Source organism: Grampus griseus (genome assembly GCF_964374135.1).
Source record: "Grampus griseus genome assembly, chromosome: X".
NCBI lineage: Eukaryota > Metazoa > Chordata > Mammalia > Artiodactyla > Delphinidae > Grampus > Grampus griseus.
This window is the reverse complement of record NC_138999.1, coordinates 46,377,595-46,398,855: the sequence shown is the minus strand read 5'-3', so window position 1 is coordinate 46,398,855 and position 21,261 is coordinate 46,377,595. Positions and strand designations below refer to the sequence as shown.

Below are 21,261 nucleotides of genomic sequence, written 5' to 3'. Positions count from 1 at the left end.
ACAATTAGCCCATAACACCCCCTTTCTTTCTGGTATTCATACCTCTAGATTTTCCTAGTTTTATTACAGTGTTGAGTAGTAATGGTGATAGGGGGCATCCTTGTGTTGTTTCTGACTTTAAAGGTAATGCTGCTAGTGTTTGTCCACTCAGTATGTAGGGCTCTGTAGGTCTCTGTTAGACTACTGTCATGAAGTTCAGGGGAGTTTGAGAAGTTTTTGTTTGTTTTAAAATCCAGAGTGGAATTGGGTTTTATCAAATGATTTTTGGGCATCTTTTAATATAAACACATAGTTTTCTGTTAATTTGCTAATGGTGATTTACATTAGTAGAATTACTGGTTTTGAATTGATATTTCCTTCTTGAAATTAGCTGTATTTGGTTGTGGTGTTTAACATAGTTTGTCTAGTTTATTTGATGATTTACTAATTATCTCCAGTGTTTGGTGTTTGTTTACTGTTAATTTCTGGTTTTATTTTATTCCTTTTTCTTAATGTTCTTTGTACAACATCTTGAGTTGAAAGCTCTGTTCATTTATTTTCAGTCTGTTTTCCCTTTTGATAAAGGGTTTTGTGTGTGTGTGTGTGTGTGTGTGTGTGTGTGTGTGGTATGCGGGCCTCACACTGTTGTGGCCTCTCCCATTGCGGAGCACAGGCTCCGGACGCGCAGGCTCAGCAGCCATGGCTCACAGGCCTAGCCGTTGCACGGCATGTGGGATCTTCCCGGACCGGGGCACGAACCCGTGTCCCCTGCATCGGCAGGCAGATTCTCAACCACTGTGCCACCAGGGAAGCCCGATAAAGGGTTTATTTTTTAAATTAACATTAAGTAAAATTGGCTTTGTTGGTATACACATGCTTAGATTCTTGTAACCACCATCACCACCACCACAATGAGTAGAACACAGAACCCCTCCAGAGTCCCTTATGTTATCCCTTAGTAGTCATGCCCTCCCTCTACCCCTAACTCCTGGCAACCACCATTCCCCATCACTGTGATTTTGCCTTTGCCAGAATGTCATATAAATGGAATTATACAGTATGTAATATGTTGAGACTGGTATCTTTTACTTAGCATAATGCCTTTAAGATTCTATCCATGTTGTTGCATATCAATAGCTTGTTCTTTTTTGTTGAAGAATAGTTTTCCATTGTATGGATCTACCACAGTTTTGTTTTGTTGTTTTGGGCTTTTTTGGCTTGCCATGTGGCGTGTGGGATCTTAGTTCCCTGACCAGGGATTGAACTCATGCCCCCTGCAGTGGAAGCACAGAGTCCTAACCACTGGACCGCCAGGGAAGTCCCACTACCACAGTTTCTTCATCCATTTACCCACTGAAGGACATTGGATTGTTTACAGCTTCGGGCGATTATGAATTGAGCTGCTGTGAATATTTGTATGCAGGCTTTTGTGTGAACATGAGTTTTTATTTCCCTAGGATAAATACCTAGGAATGGGATTCCTGAACAACGTGAGCAGTGGATGCTTTAACTTTATTGGAAACTGCCAAACTGTTTTCCAGTGATTGTGCCATTTTACATTCCCACCAGCAATGTGTGAGAGTTCTAATTGCTCTGCATATTCATCAGCACTTGGTATTGTCAGTATACTTATTTCAGTCATCCTAATAGGTGTGTAGCAATATCTCATTTAGTGGCTCATCTGATGGCTAATGATGTTGAACATCTTTTCATGTATTTATTTGCCAGTCATATACTCTTTTTTGAAATGTCTAAACAGACACTTTGAACAACTGCTGCCTTTTAAAACATTAGGTTGTTTCTTAACTGTTGAGCTTTGAAAGTTCTTTATATAGTCTGGATTCAAGTCTCTTGTCAGATAAATGATTTGCAAATATTTTCTCCCAGTCTGTGGCTTGTATTTCATTCTCTTAAGACTTTCTTTCTTAAAGTAAACACTTTCACTTTCTAGAAAGTCCAGTTTATCAGTTTTATCTTTCATGGCTTATGCTTTTAGTGTCTTATTTAACAACTCTTTCTGTAAACTCAGGGCACAATTTTCTCCTTTTTTTTCACCTAAAAACTTTATGGTTTTAGGTTTTACATTTCTGTCCATGTTCCATTTTGACTAAATTTTTACATAAGGTATGATGTTTAGATTGAGGTTCACCTTTTTTTTTGCATATGGATGTCCAATTGTTCCAACACCATTTCTTGAAAAGACTATTTTTTATTTTATTTTTCTATTGACTCGCATTTGTACCTTTGTCAAAAATCAAATGACCATATTTGTGTGGCACTGTTTCTGAATTGTTCTTTTCCATTGATCTGCGTGTCAATCTCTTTGTCAGTACCTTACTATCTTGATTACTGAAGCTTTATTAATTCTTAAAATCAAGTAATATGATTTCTTCAATTTTGCCTTTCCATATAAATTTTAGAGTCAGTTTGTCTGAATCCACAACAATTTCTGCTAGGATTTTGGTTGGAATTGTGTTAAATACATAGATCAATTCAGAGAGAATTGTGATCTTCATTTTTTATCGAGGTACAAGTCACATTACATATAATTAAACATTTTAAAGTGTACAGTTCAGTGGCATTTTAGCGCATTCACAATGTGGTGCAACCACCACCTCTGTTTCCAAGATATTTTCATGGGCCCAGAAAAATACCCGGGATCCATTAAGTAATTGTTCCCCATGCTCCCCCCTCCCCTCATACCCTGGTAACCACTAATTTGCTTTTTGTCCATATGGATTTGCCTGTTTGGGATATGTCATATAAAGTAATCATATAGTTTGTTACCTTTTGTGTCTGGCTTCTTTCACTTACCATGTTTTTAAGGTTCATCCAAGTTATAGGCTGTATCAGTATTTTGTTGCTTTTTATGGTTGACTTAGTATTCCATTGTATGGTTATACCACAATTTATCCATTCATCTGCTGATAGACATTTGGGTTATTTCCACCTTTTGGCTGTTATGAATAATGCTGCTGTAGACATTTTTGTGCATGTTTCTGTGTGGACACATGTTTTCATTTCTCTTGGGCATATACCTAAGAGTAGAATTGCTGGGTCATATGATAATTCTGTGTTTAACTCTTTGAGGGACCAGCAAACTGTTTTACACAAGGACTGCAAGAGAATTGTCACCTTAGGTATATTGAATCTTCTAATCTGTGTACATGGTATGTTCCTCCATATTTACTCTTTAAAAAAGTTTCTTTCATCAGTGTCTCATAGTTTTCAGCATACAGGTTCTACACATGTTTTTTGTTGGATTTATCCCTGAGTTGCGTATTTTTTGGAGATACTGTAAATGGTACCCTTCTTAACCTTTGGTTTCCAACTGTTTATTGCTAGTATATATAAATATGATTGATTTTTGTGTGTTGACCTTGTATCTTGCAACCTTGGTAACTCACTTATTAGTTCTAGGAATGTTTTGTATGTTCTTGGTATTTTTTTGTCTAGATGATCATGATCATGTCATGTGCAAGTAGGTACAGTTTTATTCCTTTCTTTCCAATCTGTATGTCTTTTTTCCTTCTTGCCTTTTTGTTCTGGCTAGGATTTCAAGCACGATGTGGTGAGAGTGAACTAACACCCTTGCCTTGTTTCCAATCTAAGGGGGAAGGCATTTAGTCTTTTCATTATTGTGATATTATCTGTATAGGTTATCAAGTTAAGGAAGTTCACTTCTATTCCTATTTTGCTGAGAGTTTTTTTTTTAAATGAATGAATATTGAATTTTCCCAATGTTTTTATTCCACCAGTGGATATAATCATGTGGTTTTTTCCCTTTAGTCTGTTAATATGGTAGGTTACATTGACTGATTTTCAAATATCAAACCAGAATTGAAATCACAGGATAGACCTTAATTGCTCATGGTGTATTATTCTTTTTATATATTACTGGATTTGGTTTACTAGTATTTCACTGAGGATTTTTGTGTCTGTGTTCATGAGGGATATTGGTCTATAATTTTCTTTTCTTGTACTGTCTTTAGTTTTGGTATCAGGGCAGTCAGTGCTGGCCTCAAAGAATGAGTTGGGAAATGTTCCCTTCTCTTCTGTTTTCTAGAAGCGATTATGTATAATTAGTGGGGTTTTTTAAATGTTTAGTAGAATTTTTGTGTGAAACTACCTGGGCCTAGGGATTTCTTTTTTAGGCTTTAACTATGGATTTGTTTTCTTTAGTAGATATAGGATTATTCAGGTTTCCTATTTCATCTTGGGTGAGTTTTGATAGTTCATGGTATTCAAGGAATTGGTCCGTTCTAGCTAAGTTGTAGAATTTATGAGCATAGAGTTGTTTGTAGTATTCCCTTATTATCCTTCTAATATCTGTGAAGTCTTTAGTGACATTTTTTATCTGATGTTATTTTATTTTTTATTCTTTTTATTTTTATTCTTGATGTTAGTAATTTGTGTCTTTTTCTTTGTCATTCTTGCTGGCATCTTATCAATTTAATTGATCTTTTCAAAGGACAGTTTTTTAAAATTAATTTTTATTGGAGTATAGTTGCTTTACAATGTTGTGTTAGTTTCTACTGTACAGCAAAATGAATCAGCCATACATATATACATATATCCCCTCCCTTTTGGACTTCCTTCCCATTCAGGTCACTACAGTGCATCAAGTAGAGTTCCCTGTGCTATACAGTATGTTTTCATTAGTGATCTATTTTATACATAGTATCAATAATGTATATGTGTCAATCCCAATCTCCCAATTCCTCCCACCCTTTCTCTTTCCCCATTGGTATCCATACATTTGTTCTCTACGTCTGTGTCTCTATTTCTGCTTCGCAAATAGGATTATCGATACCATTTTTCTAGATTCCACATATGTGTTAATATACCATATTTGTTTTTCTCTTTCTGACTTACTTCACTCTGTATGACACTCTCTAGGTCTATCCATGTCTCCACAAATTACCCAATTTCGTTCCTTTTTATGGCTGAGTAATATTCCATTGTATATATGTACCACATCTTCTTCATCTGTTCCTCTGCTGATGGACATTTAGGTTGCTTCCGGAGACATGGTTATTTTTGATCATATTTAAGACAGTTGATTTAGAGTCTTTGTATAGTAAGTCCAATGTCTGAGCTTCCTCATGGACAATTTTTATCAATATTTTTCCTGTAAATGGGACATAATTTCCTGTTTCTTTGCATGCCTTATAATTTTTGTTTGAAACCTAGACCTTTTGAATATTATAATGTGATAACTCTGGAAGTCATATCTTCCTTCTTCCCTAGAGATTGCTGTTGTTGCTTATGGTGAGCTACAGTTATCTATTTATTTAATGACTTTCCAAATGAGTTTTTGCAAATACTGTATTCCTTGTTGTGTGTGGTCACTGAAGCATCTGTTCCATTGCCTCAGCAGTCAGCTGAGATTTCCTGACAGAATTTTCCTTAAATGCCTTAATTAAGCAGGCTTTTTCTTTGTTAAGCATCCCCTTTGTTGTTATAAGTTTTTGATTGGATTCCAGAGTCCCCAAAAAGCTGATTATTGTAGTTTTTGACAGCTTAATGGTTGCTTCAGTGGAGGGACAGATCCTTGGAGCTCCCAACTCCATCATTTTTGGAGGAGGCATCACTCCTCCCACCCTTGTATTTTTTTTTTTTTTTTTTTTTTTTGCGGTACACGGGTTCAGCAGCCATGGCCCACGAGCCCAGCCACTCCGCGGCATGTGGGATCTTCCTGGACCAGGGCACGAACCCGTGTCCCCTGCATTGGCAGGTGGACCCCCAACCACTGCACCGCCAGGGAAGCCCTACCCTTGTATTTTTAATATGCGTATTTTAACTTGTATTTTCTTTAAATGTCTAAAATTAATTATTATCTACATCTTATTCCATCTTGAATAAGACATGAACCTTAGAATGAAATTCCTTTTGTATGTTACTTTATACCTGTTATCTCTCAATCCTCAGAACTTTGCAAGGCAGGTTCATCTACTATTTCAATTTTATGGGTGAAGGTAGTGAGACTTACAGTTCTCCTAGGCTACTAAGCTAGTGGGTCAGTCCAGGATTTCAAAGTAATTGTCTAATCCTGAGACTCAAGGTCTTTCTACCATACTACACTTCTTTCCTTTAGATGGAAAAACCTTTCAAACCCAACAAAATAACATTGACAGCCATTAGTCTAGTAGGGATGGAACCTTTCTCAAACAACTGTTACCAGTAGTCATTTCTTTCTAGGGACAATTAATAAATTCAAAAAAAATTTTTTAATGAGTCAAAGAGGTGTTTTACTTCTTTGCTGAAGGAGGCAGGCCTGAAAAATGGACTCATTTTCCTACAGAGAGACCCTTCTGGAAGGAAGTGGGAGACTGGATTCCTCTGAAGAAGTAGAATTCTAGAGAAGTTTGAAGCTGATCAGTAGGAGGAATGGGAGTAGTCATTAGGAGGAAATATTCACTCTCACTTTGCTTCTCTTTTAGGTTTAGCAGTAGCAGAGTTTGACCTCATCAGTAGGACCTTTCTAGACCATTTTCCTATTAAACTGTATAGGTGTTGCATGTGTATGATAAAACTGGATGTTTCTATGTATTTATATAGGTTGAAATACTTATATATGTGTGTTTTGTCATTCGCATCATTCAGTTATAATAATCTTGTTCCCAATTCAGCCTAAGTGGTCTTTTTGTTTCCTTTGTGTGAATGTGTGAACCATTTCTTTTTCCATTAATTCAGCAAACACTTACTGAGCACCCACTCTTCATTATGTTCAGCTCCCTTAGTTTAAAATCAAATAATACATATCCTTGCCCTCACAGTAAATTGGGGATGACATTTACTAATCATCTCTTAAATACTATATAACAACTCCAATAGAGGTATGCACAGAATACTGTGGAGAGTTGAGGACGCATCTGAATGAGATTAAGAGAAGAGGGAAGGCTTCTTTAGAATGTGAATCTAAAGCTGAATTTTGTACAGTCATTAACTCATGAAGTTACTCACTAAACGGATGTTGGGTGAGTGAAATCAGAGTTAGGTGATGCTGGGAGAAGGACATTTGCAGCAAGGGTACAAAAGTAGAAAGACATGAAAAGTATGTGGCATATTCAAGAATTCCTACAGTTGAGTATGGATTAAGTAAAGGGTCCACTTGTAGGGGGGTGGGAGGAGCTCAGGTAGGTATCATTCTGTCATCACCCTTCTGGATGAGATCTCATTTTACCCTGCTTTTCCCTCTCACTGCAGTTTACCCTTCCCTGGAGTCTGACGATGATGACCCTGCTTTGAAATCTCGACCCAAGAAAAAGAAGAATTCAGATGATGCTCCATGGAGTCCTAAAGGTGATCCAGTATTCTGTCCTTAAACTCTGTGGGGGTGGTTGGGGGGAAAATATGTCCCATTGGCTAGGTGGGACATTTAATATAGGAAGACACTCATTTGTTTATTCAGCAAACATTTGTTGAGTGCCTGCTGTATGCCAGGTACCATGTTAGGTGCTGGAGCAAAAATAATAAGACACAGAGTTCGTGCACTCAGGTCAGCAAAATCAGAGGTAATGGAGCATGTTGCTTTTGATATTACATGGCTTGAGATGAAAAGAGGAAGACCTTGAGCAGATTTCAGCAAGCAGTCTAAGGCTCCTGAGAACATTCTGCTACCATCATCCCAGCCCTTTGATAATAATATTGTCAAAGGAGGGAAATTCTGCTAACTGTTGAGCTCTACAAGGCCCAAGACTCCTTAGATTATTACCTGTACTGGCTGAGAGGCCATCTCTGAGGAGGGAAGAATGAATGAGTTTTGAGATGAATATGGAATTTAGAGGGTAATAAAAGAATTTTATTCATCTCCCTGGCTGGGTGGTTTTTTCATTGGAGGGTATGTCAGTTGGCTTTTGCTGAATCAAACTATCTAAAACTTAGTGTCTTAGAACAATGGTTGATCATTTCTCATGATTCTGTAGGTTGGCAGAACTATTGTTCTAGTTTGGACCAGATTGCCTGGGGCTGGATGGTCTAAAAATATCTCCTTCAGGTGTCCAGGACCTAATTTGGGGTGTCTGGGGCCTCTCTCCATGTGGTCTTTCACCCACCTGAAGGCCAGCCTAAGCTTTTTCACAAGGTAGCAGAAGGGTGTCCAGCAGCAAGAGAGGACAAGCCCAATATGCAAGCACTTTTCAAGCCTCTGTTGTGTCATGTTTTCCATTGTCCCATTGCCAAAGCAAGTTACATGGCCAAGCCTTGATTCCAAAAGTGGAGAAATAGATTCTATCTCTTGGGAGTGGGAACTGCAAAGTTTTCCTATGCACACAAGGACATGTGAGCAAATTGAGAGCCATTACTGCAACAGTCTGCCACAGAGGGTGCTGGCATCGCAGTACCCCTGTGGTTCCCCAGGAAATAAAGGGCGTGCTGTCCCCACCCAGCCTTATTTGACCTTTCTGGTATTTGCTTGGGATTGGAGGAATGGGGTGGCAGGGCAGTCCTGAAAAGTGTTCTCTTAGTGAGTCAATCAGCAAATGTTTCTTTTTTCTTTCTTCAGGCCTATTTTCTGATTTTATTATCTCCTATACTTTCTGGCTTTTTAGCATAATAGGAAATTCGGAAAATAGAGGAAAGTATAAAGAAGAAATCACCCATGATTCTGCCACCCGGAAGCAACCACTGTTAAGGTTTTTTTTTTTTTTTTTTTTTTTTTTTTGCGGTACGCGGGCCTCTCACTGTTGTGGCCTCTCCCATTGCGGAGCACAGGCTCCGGACACGCAGGCTCAGTGGCCATGGCTCACGGGACCAGCCACTCCGCGGCATGTGGGATCTTCCCAGACTGGGGCACAAACCTGTGTCCCCTGCATCGGCAGGCAGACTCTCAACCACTGCGCCACCAGGGAAGCCCCATTGTTAACGTTTTGATATATTTCTTTCTAGTCTTTTTTCCTATGCATTTTTCTTTTTATGGTTGAAATCACAGTCATATATCCTACTTAAAAGTTTTTTTTGCCTTTTAATCAAAATAATGTGTATATCTGGTAGCAAACCAAATAGTACAGACAGGTTTAGGATAAAATGCAATGGTCTTCTGCCTCTGCTTTTGCTACTTCCAATCCCTTGCCTGAGAGGCAACCTTGTCATTTTCATTTTTCTTGTAGTTGCCTCCAAAATTCAAGATAATAGGGTTTATACCACCATTTCTTGATTTATTAACCTTTTTTTGATTTTTTTAAATTGGAGTATAGTTGCTTTACAATATTGTGTTTATACTGTACAGCAAAGTGAATCAGCTATACATATATACATATATCCCCTCATTTTGGATTTCCTTCCCATTTAGGTCACCACAGAGCATTGAGTAGAGTTCCCTGTGCTATACAGTAGGTTTTCATTAGTTATCTATTTTATACATAGAATCAATAGTGTATATATATCAATCCCAATCTCCCAGTTCATCCCACCCCCCGCCCTTTCCCCCTTGATTTATTAACTTAACCACTGTTTGTCCTCCCATCGGCTTTTGTCAGTCTCTCTTGATTACCCACTTTCTAAGATACGGACATTAGTGCTGCTATTCTTTCTTTCTTCCTCCAGCCTTCTATAAGCTGTACTTTTTTGTTTATATTGTCAAGGTTGTTACCATTGACTTGTAATTAATACTCTATGTTGACTAGAGGTTGACTGTAAAAGTTCAAAACCAGTAAATATATCTGGCCTTTTAAATTAATATTATATCATAAGCATATCCCTGTGCCGTTATTTATAAATAACATTTTAATGGCTACAAAATATTCTATCCCATGGATATACCTAATTTACCTAACCTCTTTAATGTAGGGCATTTAGCCGATTGCCAAGTGTTTACAATTAGTGGTAACATTTGGAGTGAACATTTTTGTATGTAAGTGTTTGTATCTCTATTTATATGCTTAGGATAGATTCCCATGAAACTCTCAAAGGGCCAAGGTATATAAGGATATCCAGTGAAAAGTCTCCCTCCCACCCCTGTTCCACAGCCTTCCAATTCCCCACCTGGAGTCAACCACTATTACCAATTTTATGTGTATCCTTTTAGACGTAGTTTATTCATATACAAGTAAATGCATGTATGTATTTTCTTTCCCCTTCTTAACTCAATTGGAGACATACATTACATATGTCATGTGCTTTACTTTTCTCACTTAACAATTACATGTTGGAGATTGTTTACACTCCCACAAACAATGCATGAGAGTGCTTATTTCCCTACACTCTTGCCACTACAGTTTGTAAATGTGAATGTTTTAAAAGTTCTTGGTATGTATTGCCAAATTGTTTTCCAGAAAGGTTTTACTAGTTTACGCTACCACCAGCCATATGCGAGAGTACTTGTTTATGAATCCTCACAGGCATTGAGCATATAGTTAACAATAGTCTTTGCCTATGAGTAATAGGAACCTCTCAGGCATCCTTAGTGAGTGCTTATCCCCTCAGGGTCGCAAGATGGCTGCTTTAAGTTCTACTTTTAAAAAAAATCTCTTTGGCTGAAATTGTGTCACATGGCCAAGATTATCTGCTAGAAAGGCCAAGAAGTGTAGTTTTTAGTTAGGTACATTGTTGTTCCACAAAATTATGTTTTTATTAGTAAGCAAGAAAGGGAGAATGATACTGGGTTGAAAACACGCAGTCTGTATCATGGTATTTTTTTTTTTTACATCTTGATTGGAGTATAATTGCTTTACAATGGTGTGTTAGTTTCTGCTTTATAACAAAGTGAATCAGTTATACATATACATATGTTCCCATATCTTTTCCCTCATGCATCTCCCTCCCTCCCACACTTCCTATCCCACCCATCTAGGTGGTCACAAAGCACCAAGCTGATCTCCCTGTGCTATGCGACTGCTTCCCACTAGCTAGCTATTATACGTTTGGCAGTGTATATATGTCCATGCCACTATCTCACTTTGTCACAGCTTACCCTTCCCCCTCCCCATATCCTCAAGTCCATTCTCTAGTAGGTCTGTGTCTTTATTCCCACCTTACCCCTAGGTTCTTCATGACATTTTTTTCTTAAATTCCACATATATGTGTTAGCATACGGTATTTGTCTTTCTCTTTCTGACTTACTTCACTCTGTATGACAGACTCAAGGTCCATCCACCTCATTACAAATAGCTCAATTTCGTTTCTTTTTATGGCTGAGTAATATTCCATTGTATATATGTGCCACATCTTCTTTATCCATTCATCCAATGATGGACACTTAGGTTGTTTCCATCTCCTGGCTATTGTAAATAGAGCTGCAATGAACATTTTGGTACATGACTCTTTTTGAATTATGGTTTTCTCAGGGTATATGACCAGTAGTGGGATTGCTGGGTCATATGGTAGTTCTATTTGTAGTTTTTTAAGGAACATCCATACTGCTCTCCATAGTGGCTGTATCAGTTTACATTCCCACCAGCAGTGCAAGAGTGTTCCCTTTCCCCCACACCCTCTCCAGCATTTATTGTTTCTAGATTTTTTAATCATGGCCATTCTGACTGGTGTGAGATGGTATCTCATTGTAGTTTTGATTTGCATTTCTCTAATGATTAACGCTGTTGAGCATTCTTTCATGTGTTTCCTGGCAGTCTGTATATCTTCTTTGGAAAAATGTCTATTTAGATCTTCTACCCATTTTTGGATTGGGTTGTTTTTTTTTTTTTTTTGTTATTGAGTTGCATGAGCTGCTTGTAAATTTTGGAGATTAATCCTTTGTCAGTTGCTTCATTTGCAAATATTTTCTCCCATTCTGAGGGTTGTCTTTCGGTCTTGTTTATGGTTCCCTTTGCTGGGCAAAAGCTTTGAAGTTTTATTAGGTCCCATTTGTTTATTTTTGTTTTAATTTCCATTTCTGTAAGGGGTGGGTTAAAAAGGATCTTGCTGTGATTTATGTCATAGAGTGTTCTGCTTATGTTTTCCTCTAAGAGTTTGATAGTTTCTGGCCTTACATCTAGGTCTTTAATCCATTTTGACCTTATTTTTGTGTATAGTGTTAGGGAGTGATCTAATCTCATACTTTTGCATGTACCTGTCCAGTTTTTCCAGCACCACTTATTGAAGAGGCTGGCCTTTCTCCACTGTACATTCCTGCCTCATTTATCAAAGATAAGGTGACCATAAGTGCGTGGGTTTATCTCTGGGCTTTCTATCCTTTTCCATTGATCTGTCTTTCTGTTTCTGTGCCAATACCATACTGTCTTGATTACTGTAGCTTGGTAGTCTAGTCTGAAGTCAGGGAGCCTGATTCCTCCAGCTCTGTTTTTCATTCTCAAGATTGCTTTGGCTATTCGGGGTCTTTTTTGTTTCCATACAAATTGTGAAATTTTTTATTCTAGTTCTGTGAAAAATGCCAGTGGTAGTTTGATAGGGATTGCATTGAATCTGTAGATTGCTTTGAGTAGTAGAGTCATTTTCACAATGTTGATTCTTCCAATCCAAGAACATGTTATATCTCTCCATCTATTTGTATCATCTTTGATTTCTGTCATCAGTGTTGTATACTTTTCTGCATACAGGTCTTTTGTCTCCTTACATAGGTTTATTCCTAGATATTTTATTCTTTTTGTTGCAGTGGTAAATGGGAGTGTTTTCTTGATTTCACTTTCAGATTTTTCATCATTAGTGTATAGGAATGCCAGAGATTTCTGTGCATTAATTTTGTATCCTGCTACTTTACCAAATTCATTGATTAGCTCTAGTAGTTTTCTGGTAGCGTCTTTAGGATTCTCTATGTATAGTATCATGGCATCTGCAAACAGTGACAGCTTTACTTCTTATTTTCTGATTTGGATTCCTTTATTTCCTTTTCTTCTCTGATTGCTGTGGCTAAAACTTCCAAAAGTATGTTGAATAAGACTGGAGAGAGTGGGCAACCTTGTCTTGTTCCTGATCTTAGTGGAAATGCATTCAGTTTTTCACCATTGAGGACGATGTTGGCTCTGGGTTTGTCTTATATGGCCTTTATTATGTTGAGGTTACTTCCCTCTATGCCTACTCTCTGGAGGGTTATGGGTGTTGAATTTTGCCGAAAGCTTTCTCTGCATCTGTTGAGATGACCATATGGTTTTTCTCCTTCAGTTTGTTAATATGGTTTATCACATTGATAGATTTGCATATATTGAAGAATCCTTGCATTCCTGGAATAAACCCCACTTGATCATGGTGTATGATCCTCTTAATGTGCTGTTGGATTCTGTTTGCTAGTATTTTGTTGAGGATTTTTGCATCTATGTTCATCAGTGATATTGGCCTGTAGTTTTCTTTTTTTGTGACATCTTTGCCTAGTTTTGGTTTCAGGGTGATGGTGGCCTCGTAGAATGAGTTGGGGAGTGTTCCTCCCTCTGCTATATTTTGGAAGAGTTTGAGAAGGATAGGTGTTAGCTCTTCTCTAAATGTTTGATAGAATTCGCCTGTGAAGCAATCTGGTCCTGGGCTTTTGTTTGTTGGAAGAATTTTAATCACAGTTTCAATTTCAGTGCTTGTGATTGGTCTGTTCTTATTTTCTGTTTCTTCCTGATTCAGTTATGCAGGTTGTGCATTTCTAAGAATTTGTCCGTTTCTTCCAGGTTGTCCATTTTATTGGCATAGAGTTGCTTGTAGTAATCTCTCATGATCTTTTGTATTTCTGCAGTGTCAGTTGTTATTTCTCTTTTGTCATTTGTAATTCTATTGATTTGAGTCTTCTCCCTTTTATTCTTGATGAGTCTGGCTAATGGTTTATCAATTTTGTTTATCTTTTCAAAGAACCAGCTTTTAGTTTTGTTGATCTTTTTCTATCGTTTCCTTCATTTCTTTTTCATTTATTTCTGATCTCATCTTTATGATTTCTTTCCTTCTGCTAACTTTGGGGTTTTTTTGTTCTTCCTTCTCTAATTGCTTTAGATGCAAGGTTAGGTTGTTTATTCGAGCTGTTTCCTGTTTCTTAAGGTAGGATTGTATTGCTATAAACTTCCCTCTTAGAACTGCTTTTGCTGCATCCCATAGGTTTTGGGTTGTCGTGTCTCCCTTGTCATTTGTTTCTAGGTATTTTTTGATTTCCTCTTTGATTTCTTCAGTGATCACTTCGTTATTAAGTAGTGTATTGTTTAGCCTCCATGTGTTTGTATTTTTTACAGATCTTTTCCTGTAATTGATATCTAGTCTCATAGCCTTGTGGTCGGAAGTGATACTTGGTACAATTTCAGTTTTCTTAAATTTTCCAAGGCTTGATTTGTGACCCAAGATATGATCTGTCCTGGAGAATGTTCCATGAGCACTTGAGAAAAATGTGTGTTCTGTTGTTTGTGGATGGAGTATCCTATAAATATCAATTAAGTCCATCTTGTTTAATGTATCATTTAAAGCTTGTGTTTCCTTATTTATTTTCATTTTGGATGATCTGTCCATTGGTGAAAGTGGGGTGTTAAAGTCCCCTACTATGAATGTGTTACTGTCAATTTCCCCTTTTTTGGCTGTTAGTATTTGCCTTATGTATTGAGGTGCTCCTATGTTGGGTGCACAAATATTTACAATTGTTATATCTTCTTCTTGGATCGATCCCTTGATCATTATGTAGTGTCCTTCTTTGTCTCTTGTAATAGTCTTTATTTTAAAGTCTATTTTGTGTGATATGAGAATTGCTACTCCAGCTTTCTTTTGGTTTCCATTTGCATGGAATATTTTTTTCCATCCCCTCAGTTTCAGTCTGTATGTGTCCCTAGGTCTGAAGTGGGTCTCTTGTCGGCAGCATATATATGGATCGTGTTTTTGGATCCATTCAGCCAGTCTGTGCCTTTTGGTGGGAGCATTTAGTCCATTTACATTTAAGGTAATTATCGATATGTAGGTTTCTATTCCCATTTTCTTCATTGTTTTGGGTGTGTTATTTTAGGTCTTTTCCTTCTCTTGTGTTTCTTGCCTAGAGAAGGTCCTTTAGTATTTGTTGTAAAGCTGGTTTGGTGGTGCTGGACTCTCTCAGCTTTTGCTTGTCTGTAAAGGTTTTAATTTCTCCATCAAATCTGAATGAGATCCTAGCTGGGTAGAGTAATCTTGGTTGTAGGTTTTTCTCCTTCACTTTAAATATGTCCTGCCAGTCCCTTCTGGCTTGCTGTTTCTGCTGAAAGATCAGCTGTTAACCTTATGGGGTTTCCCTTATGTGTTATTTGTTGTTTTTCCCTTGCTGCTTTTAATATGTTTTCTTTGTATTTAATTTTTGACAGTTTGATTAATATGTGTCTTGGCGTGTTTCTCCTTGGATTTATCCTGTATGGGACTCTCTGTGCTTCCTGGACTTGATTGATTATTTCCTTTCCCATATTAGGGAAGTTTTCAACTCTAATTTCTTCAAATATTTTCTCAGACCCTTTCTTTTTCTCTTCTTCTTCTGGAACCCTTATAATTCGAATGTTAGTGTGTTTAATGTTGTCCCAGAGGTCTCTGAGACTGTCCTCAGTTCTTTTCATTCTTTTTTCTTTATTCTGCTCTGCAGTAGTTATTTCCACTATTTTATCTTCCAGGTCACTTATCCATTCTTCTGCCTCAGTTATTCTGCTATTGATCCCTTCTAGAGTGTTTTAAATTTCATTTATTGTGTTGTTAATCATTGCTTGCATCATCTTTAGTTCTTCTAGGTCTTTGTTAAATGTTTCTTGCATTTTCTCTATTCTATTTCCAAGATTTTGGATCATCTTTACTATCATTATTGTGAATTCTTTTTCAGGTAGACTGCCTATTTCCTCTTCATTTGTTAGGTGTGGTAGGGATTTTGTTGTTGTTGTTGTTGTTTTGCAGTATGCCGGCCTCTCACTGTTGTGACCTCTCCTGTTGCGGAGCGCAGGCTCTGGATGCACAGGCTCAGTGGCCATGTCTTACGGGCCCAGCCGCTCCGTGGCATGTGGGATCTTCCCAGACCGGGGCATGAACCCGTGTCCCCTGCATCGGCAGGCGGACTCTCAACCACTGCGCCACCAGGGAAGCCCGGTCTTATGGGTTTTTATCTTGCTCCTTCATCTGCTGTGTGTTTTTCTGTCTTCTCATTTTGCTTATCTTACTGTGTTTGAGGTCTCCTTTTTGCAGGCTGCAGGTTCGTAGTTCCCGTTGTGTTTGGTGTCTGTCCCCAGTGGCTAAAGTTGATTCAATGGGTTGTGTATGCTTCCTGGTGGAGGGGACTAGTGCCTGTGTTCTGGTGGATGAGGCTGGATCTTGTCTTTCTGGTGGGCAGGTCCACGTCTGATGGTGTATTTTGGGCTGTCTGTGGACTTACTATGATTTTAGGCAGCCTCTCGGCTAATGGGTGGGGTTGTGTTCCTGTCTTGCTAGTTGTTTGGCATATGGTGTCCAGCACTGTAGCTTGCTGGTCGTGGAGTGAAGCTGGGTGCTGGTGTTGAGATGGAGATCTCTGGGAGATTTTCGCCATTTGATATTATGTGGAGCTGGGAGGTCTCTTGTGGACAGTGTCCTGAAGTTGGCTCTCCCACCTCAGAGGCACTGCACTGACTCCTGGCTGCAGCACCAAGAGCCTTTCATCCACATGGCTCAGAATAAAAGGGAAAAATAAAGTGGAAAGAAAGAAGGAAAGAAAGAGGATAAAGGAAAAGAAAATAAAGTAGTGTAAAATAAAATAAAGTTATTAAAATAAAAGAATATTTATTAAGAAAAAAAATTTTTAAGTAAAAAACAACAACAACAAAAAATGGACGGATGGAATGCTAGGACAAATGGTGAAAGCAAAGCTATACAGAGAAAATCTCACACAGGAGCATACACATACACACTCACAAAAAGAGGAAAAGGGGAAAAAATAATAAATCTTGCTCACAAAGTCCACCTCCTCAATTTGGGATGATTCGTTGTCTATTCAGGTGTTCCACAGTTGCAGGGTACATCAAGTTGATTGTGGATATTTAATCCGCTGCTCCTGAGGCTGCTGGGAGAGATTTCCCTTTCTCTTCTTTGATCGCACAGCTCCCAGGGTTCAGCTTTGGATTTGGCCCCGCCTCTGTGTGTAGGTCGCCGGAGGCCGTCTGTTCTTCGCTTAGACAGGACGGGGTTAAAGGAGCCGCTGATTCGGAGGCTCTGGCTGACTGAGGCCGCAGGGACGGAGGGGTACCGAGTGCTGGGCGAGTCTGCGGCGGCAGAGACTGGCGGTATGTTGCACCAGCCTGAGGCGCGCCGTGTGTTCTCCCGGGGAGGTTGTCCCTGGATCCCGGGACCCTGGCAGTGGCGGGCCGCACAGGCTCCCCTGAAGGGAGGTGTGGAGAGTGACCTGTGCTCACCCACAGGCTTCTTGATGGTGGCAGCAGCAGCCTTAGCGTCTCATGCCCGTGCCTGGTGTCCGCGCTGTTAGCCGCGGCTTACGCTGTATCTGGAGCTCCTTTAAGCAGCGCTCTTATTCCCCTTTCCTCGTGCACCAGGAAACAAAGAGGGAGGAAAACGTCTCTTTCCTCTTCTGCAGGTCCAGACTTTTCCCCGGACTCCCTCCTGGCTAGCCGTGGTGCACTAACCCGTTGCAGGCTGTGTTCATGCCACCAACCCCTGTCCTCTCCCCACGCTCCGACTGCAGCCCGAGCCTCAGTTCCCAGCCCCACCCGCCCCGGCGGGTGAGGAGACAAGCCTCTCGGGCTGGTGAGTGCTGGTCGGCACCGATCCCCTGTGCGGAAATCTCTCTGCATTTCCTTCTACAGCCCTGTTGCTGCGCTCTCCTCCTCGGCTTCACAGCTCCCCCCCTCTGCCACCCGCAGTCTCTGCCCATGCAGGGGCTTCTAGTGTGTGGAAACCTTTTCTCCTTCACAGCTCCCTCCTACTGGTGCAGGTCCCGTCCCTATCCTGTAGTCTCTTGTTTATTCTTTTTTGTTTTGCCCTACCCAGGTACGTGGGGGGTTTCTTGCCTTTTGGGAGGTCTGAGGTCTTCTGCCAGCCTTCAGCAGGTGTTCTGTAGGAGTTGTTCCACGTGCAGATGTATTTCTGGTGTATCTGTGGGGAGGAAGGTGATCTCCGCGTCTTACTCTTCTGCCATCTTCCTTCCTCCTATCATTGTATTTTTTGATGTTTGGTAATTAACAAGCAAACAACAGAATCTCACTGATTTAATTTGCATTTCTTTGATTAGACATTTCCTATATGTTTGTATTAGCTTTAGAATTTTTTCTTTTGTAAATTTTATGTCTGACTTTTGCCCATTTATTCATGTAGGTCTTCAATATTTTCATATGCCCTTTCTATATATAGTAAGAAATAGTCAAATATATATATAATTTATTTATGATATTTTTTCCTCATTCTACATAAAAAATACGAATATTTCTGTATCAAAAGCTGATCTTATCCATTGTTTCCCCATTCATAGAGCAAATAATTAACACTACTGTATTTTTAACATAAATGTATGCATATATCCATGTATATTTCTCTAAAAAGAAAGCTAATAACTTTTATCACATTTTAAAAGTAGGTTCTTTTTTTTTAACATCTTTATTGGAGTATAATTGCTTTACAATGGTGTGTTAGTTTCTGCTTTATAACAAAGTGAATCAGTTATACATATACATATGTTCCCATGTCTCTTCCCTCTTGCGTCTCCCTCCCTCCCACCCTCCCTATCCCACCCCTCTAGGTGGTCACAAAGCACCGAGCTGATCTCCCTGTGTTACGCGGCTGCTTCCCACTAGTTATCTATTTTATGTTTGGTAGTGTATATATGTCCATGCCACTCTCTCACTTTGTCACAGCTTACCCTTCCCCCTCCCCATATCCTCAAGTCCATTCTCTAGTAGGTCGGTGTCTTTATTCCCGTCTTACCTCTAGGTTCTTCATGACATTTTTTTTCTTAGATTCCATATATATGTGTTAGCATACAGTATTTGTCTTTCTCTTTCTGACTTACTTCACTCTGTATGACAGACTCTAGGTCCATCCACCTCACTACAAATACCTCAATTTCGTTTCTTGTTATGGCTAAGGAATATTTCATTGTATATATGTACCACATCTTCTTTATCCATTCATCCGATGATGGACACTTAGGTTGCTTCCATCTCCTGGCTATTTTAAATAGAGCTGCAATGAACATTTTGGTACATGACTCTTTTTGAATTATGGTTTTCTCAGGGTATATGCCCAGTAGTGGGATTGCTTGGTCGTATTGGTAGTTCTACTTTTTGTTTCTTAAGGAACCTTCATACTGTTCTCCATAGTGGCTGTATCAATTTGCATTCCCACCAGCAGTGCAAGAGTGTTCCCTTTTCTCCACACCCTCTCCAGCATTTATTTCTAGATTTTTTGATGACGGCCATTCTGACTGGTGTGAGATGATATCTCATTGTAGGTTTGATTTGCATTTCTCCAGTGATTAATGATGTTGAGCATTCTTTCATGTGTTTGTTGGCAATCTGTATATCTTCTTTGGAGAAATGTCTATTTAGGTCTTTTGCCCATTTTTGGATTGGGTTGCTTGTTTTTTTGTTATTGAGCTGCATGAGCTGCTTGTAAATTTTGGAAATTAATCCTTTGTCAGTTGCTTCATTTGCAAATATTTTCTCCCATTCTGAGGGTTGTCTTTTGGTCTTGTTTATGGTTTCCTTATTTGTGCAAAAGCTTTTAAGTTTCATTAGGTCCCATTGTTTATTTTTGTTTTTATTTCCATTTCTCTAGGAGGTGGGTCAAAAGGGATCTTGCTGTGATTTATGTCATAGAGTGTTCTGCCTATGTTTTCCTCTAAGAGTTTGATAGTTTCTGGCCTTACATTTAGGTCTTTAATCCATTTTGAGCTTATTTTTGTGTATGGTGTGAGGGAGTGTTCTAATCTCATACTTTTACATATACCTGTCCAGTTTTCCCAGCACCAGTTATTGAAGAGGCTGTCTTTTCTCCACTGTATATTCTTGCCTCCTTTATCAAAGATAAGGTGACCATATGTGCGTGGGTTTATCTCTGGCTTTCTATCCTGTTCCATTGATCTGTATTTCTGTTTTTGTGCCAGTACCATAGTGTCTTGATTACTGTAGCTTTGTAGTATAGTTTGAAGTCAAGGAGTGTGATTCCTCCAGCTCCGGTTTTTTCCCTCAAGACTGCTTTGGCTCTTCAGGGTCTTTAGTGTCTCCATACAAATTTTAAGATTTTTTGTTCTAGTGCCATAAAAAATGTCATGGGTAATTTGATAGGGATTGCATTGAATCTGTAGATTCCTTTGGGTAGTATAGTCATTTTCACAATATTGATTCTTGCAATCCAAGAACATGGTATATCTCTCCATCTGTTGGTATCATCTTTAATTTCTTTCATCAGTGGCTTATAGTTTTCTGCATACAGGTCTTTTGTCTCCCTATATAGGTTTATTCCTAGGTATTTTATTCGTTTTCTTGCAATGGTAAATGGGAGTGTTTCCTTAATTTCTCTTTCAGAGTTTTCATCATTAGTGTATAGGAATACAGGAGATTTCTGTGCATTTATTTTGTATCCGGCAACTTTACCAAATTCATTGATTAGCTCTTGTAGTGTTCTGGTGGCATCTTCAGGATTCTCTAAGTATAGTATCATGTCATCTGCAAACAGTGACCCTTTTACTTCTTCTTTTCCAATTTGTATTCCTTTTACTTCTTTTTCCTCTCTGATTGCCATGGCTAGGACTTCCAAAACTATGTTGAATAATAGTGGCGAGAGTGGACATCCTTGTCTTGTTCCTGATCTTAGAGGAAATGTTTTCATTTTTCACCATTTAGAATGATGTTTGCTATGGTTTTGTTATATATGGCCTTTATTGCATTGAGGTAGTTTCCCTCTATGCCCATGTTGTGGAGACTTTTTATCATAAATGGGTGTTGAATTTTGTCAAAAGCTTTTTCTGCATCTATGGAGATGATCATATGGTTTTCATTGTTCAATTTGTTAATATGGTGTATCACATTGATTGATTTGCATATATTGAAGAATCCTTGCATCACTGGGATAAATCCCACTTGATCATGGTGTATGATCCTTTTAATATGTTGTTGGATTCTGTTTGCTTGTATTTTGTTGAGTTTTTTTGCATCTATATTCATGAGTGACATTGGTCTGTAATTTTCTTTTTTTTGTAGTATATTTCTCTGGTTTTGGTATCAGCGTGATGGTGGCCTCATAGAATGAGATTGTGAGTGTTCCTTCCTCTGCAATTTTTGGGAGGAGTTTGAGAAGGATCGGTGTTATCTCTTTTCTATATGTTTGATACAATTCACCTGTGAAGCCATCTGGTCTTGGACTTTTGTTTGTTGGAAGATTTTTAATCACAGTTTCAATTTCAGTGCTTGTGATTGGTGTGTTCATATTTTCTATTTCTTCCTGTTTCAGTCT

The 21,261-nt window shown here is 38.8% G+C and overlaps 1 protein-coding gene across 1 annotated transcript in view; it reads left to right on the top strand.

Moving 5' to 3' along the window:
- PHF8 (PHD finger protein 8) overlaps positions 1 to 21,261 on the top strand; it is a 95,032-nt gene that overhangs the window by 53,967 nt on the left and 19,804 nt on the right. Inside the window, exon 18 of the mRNA XM_082681639.1 lies at positions 7,189 to 7,284. Coding sequence (XP_082537765.1) covers positions 7,189 to 7,284 — 96 coding nt within the window. The remainder of the gene's footprint in view (positions 1 to 7,188; positions 7,285 to 21,261) is intronic.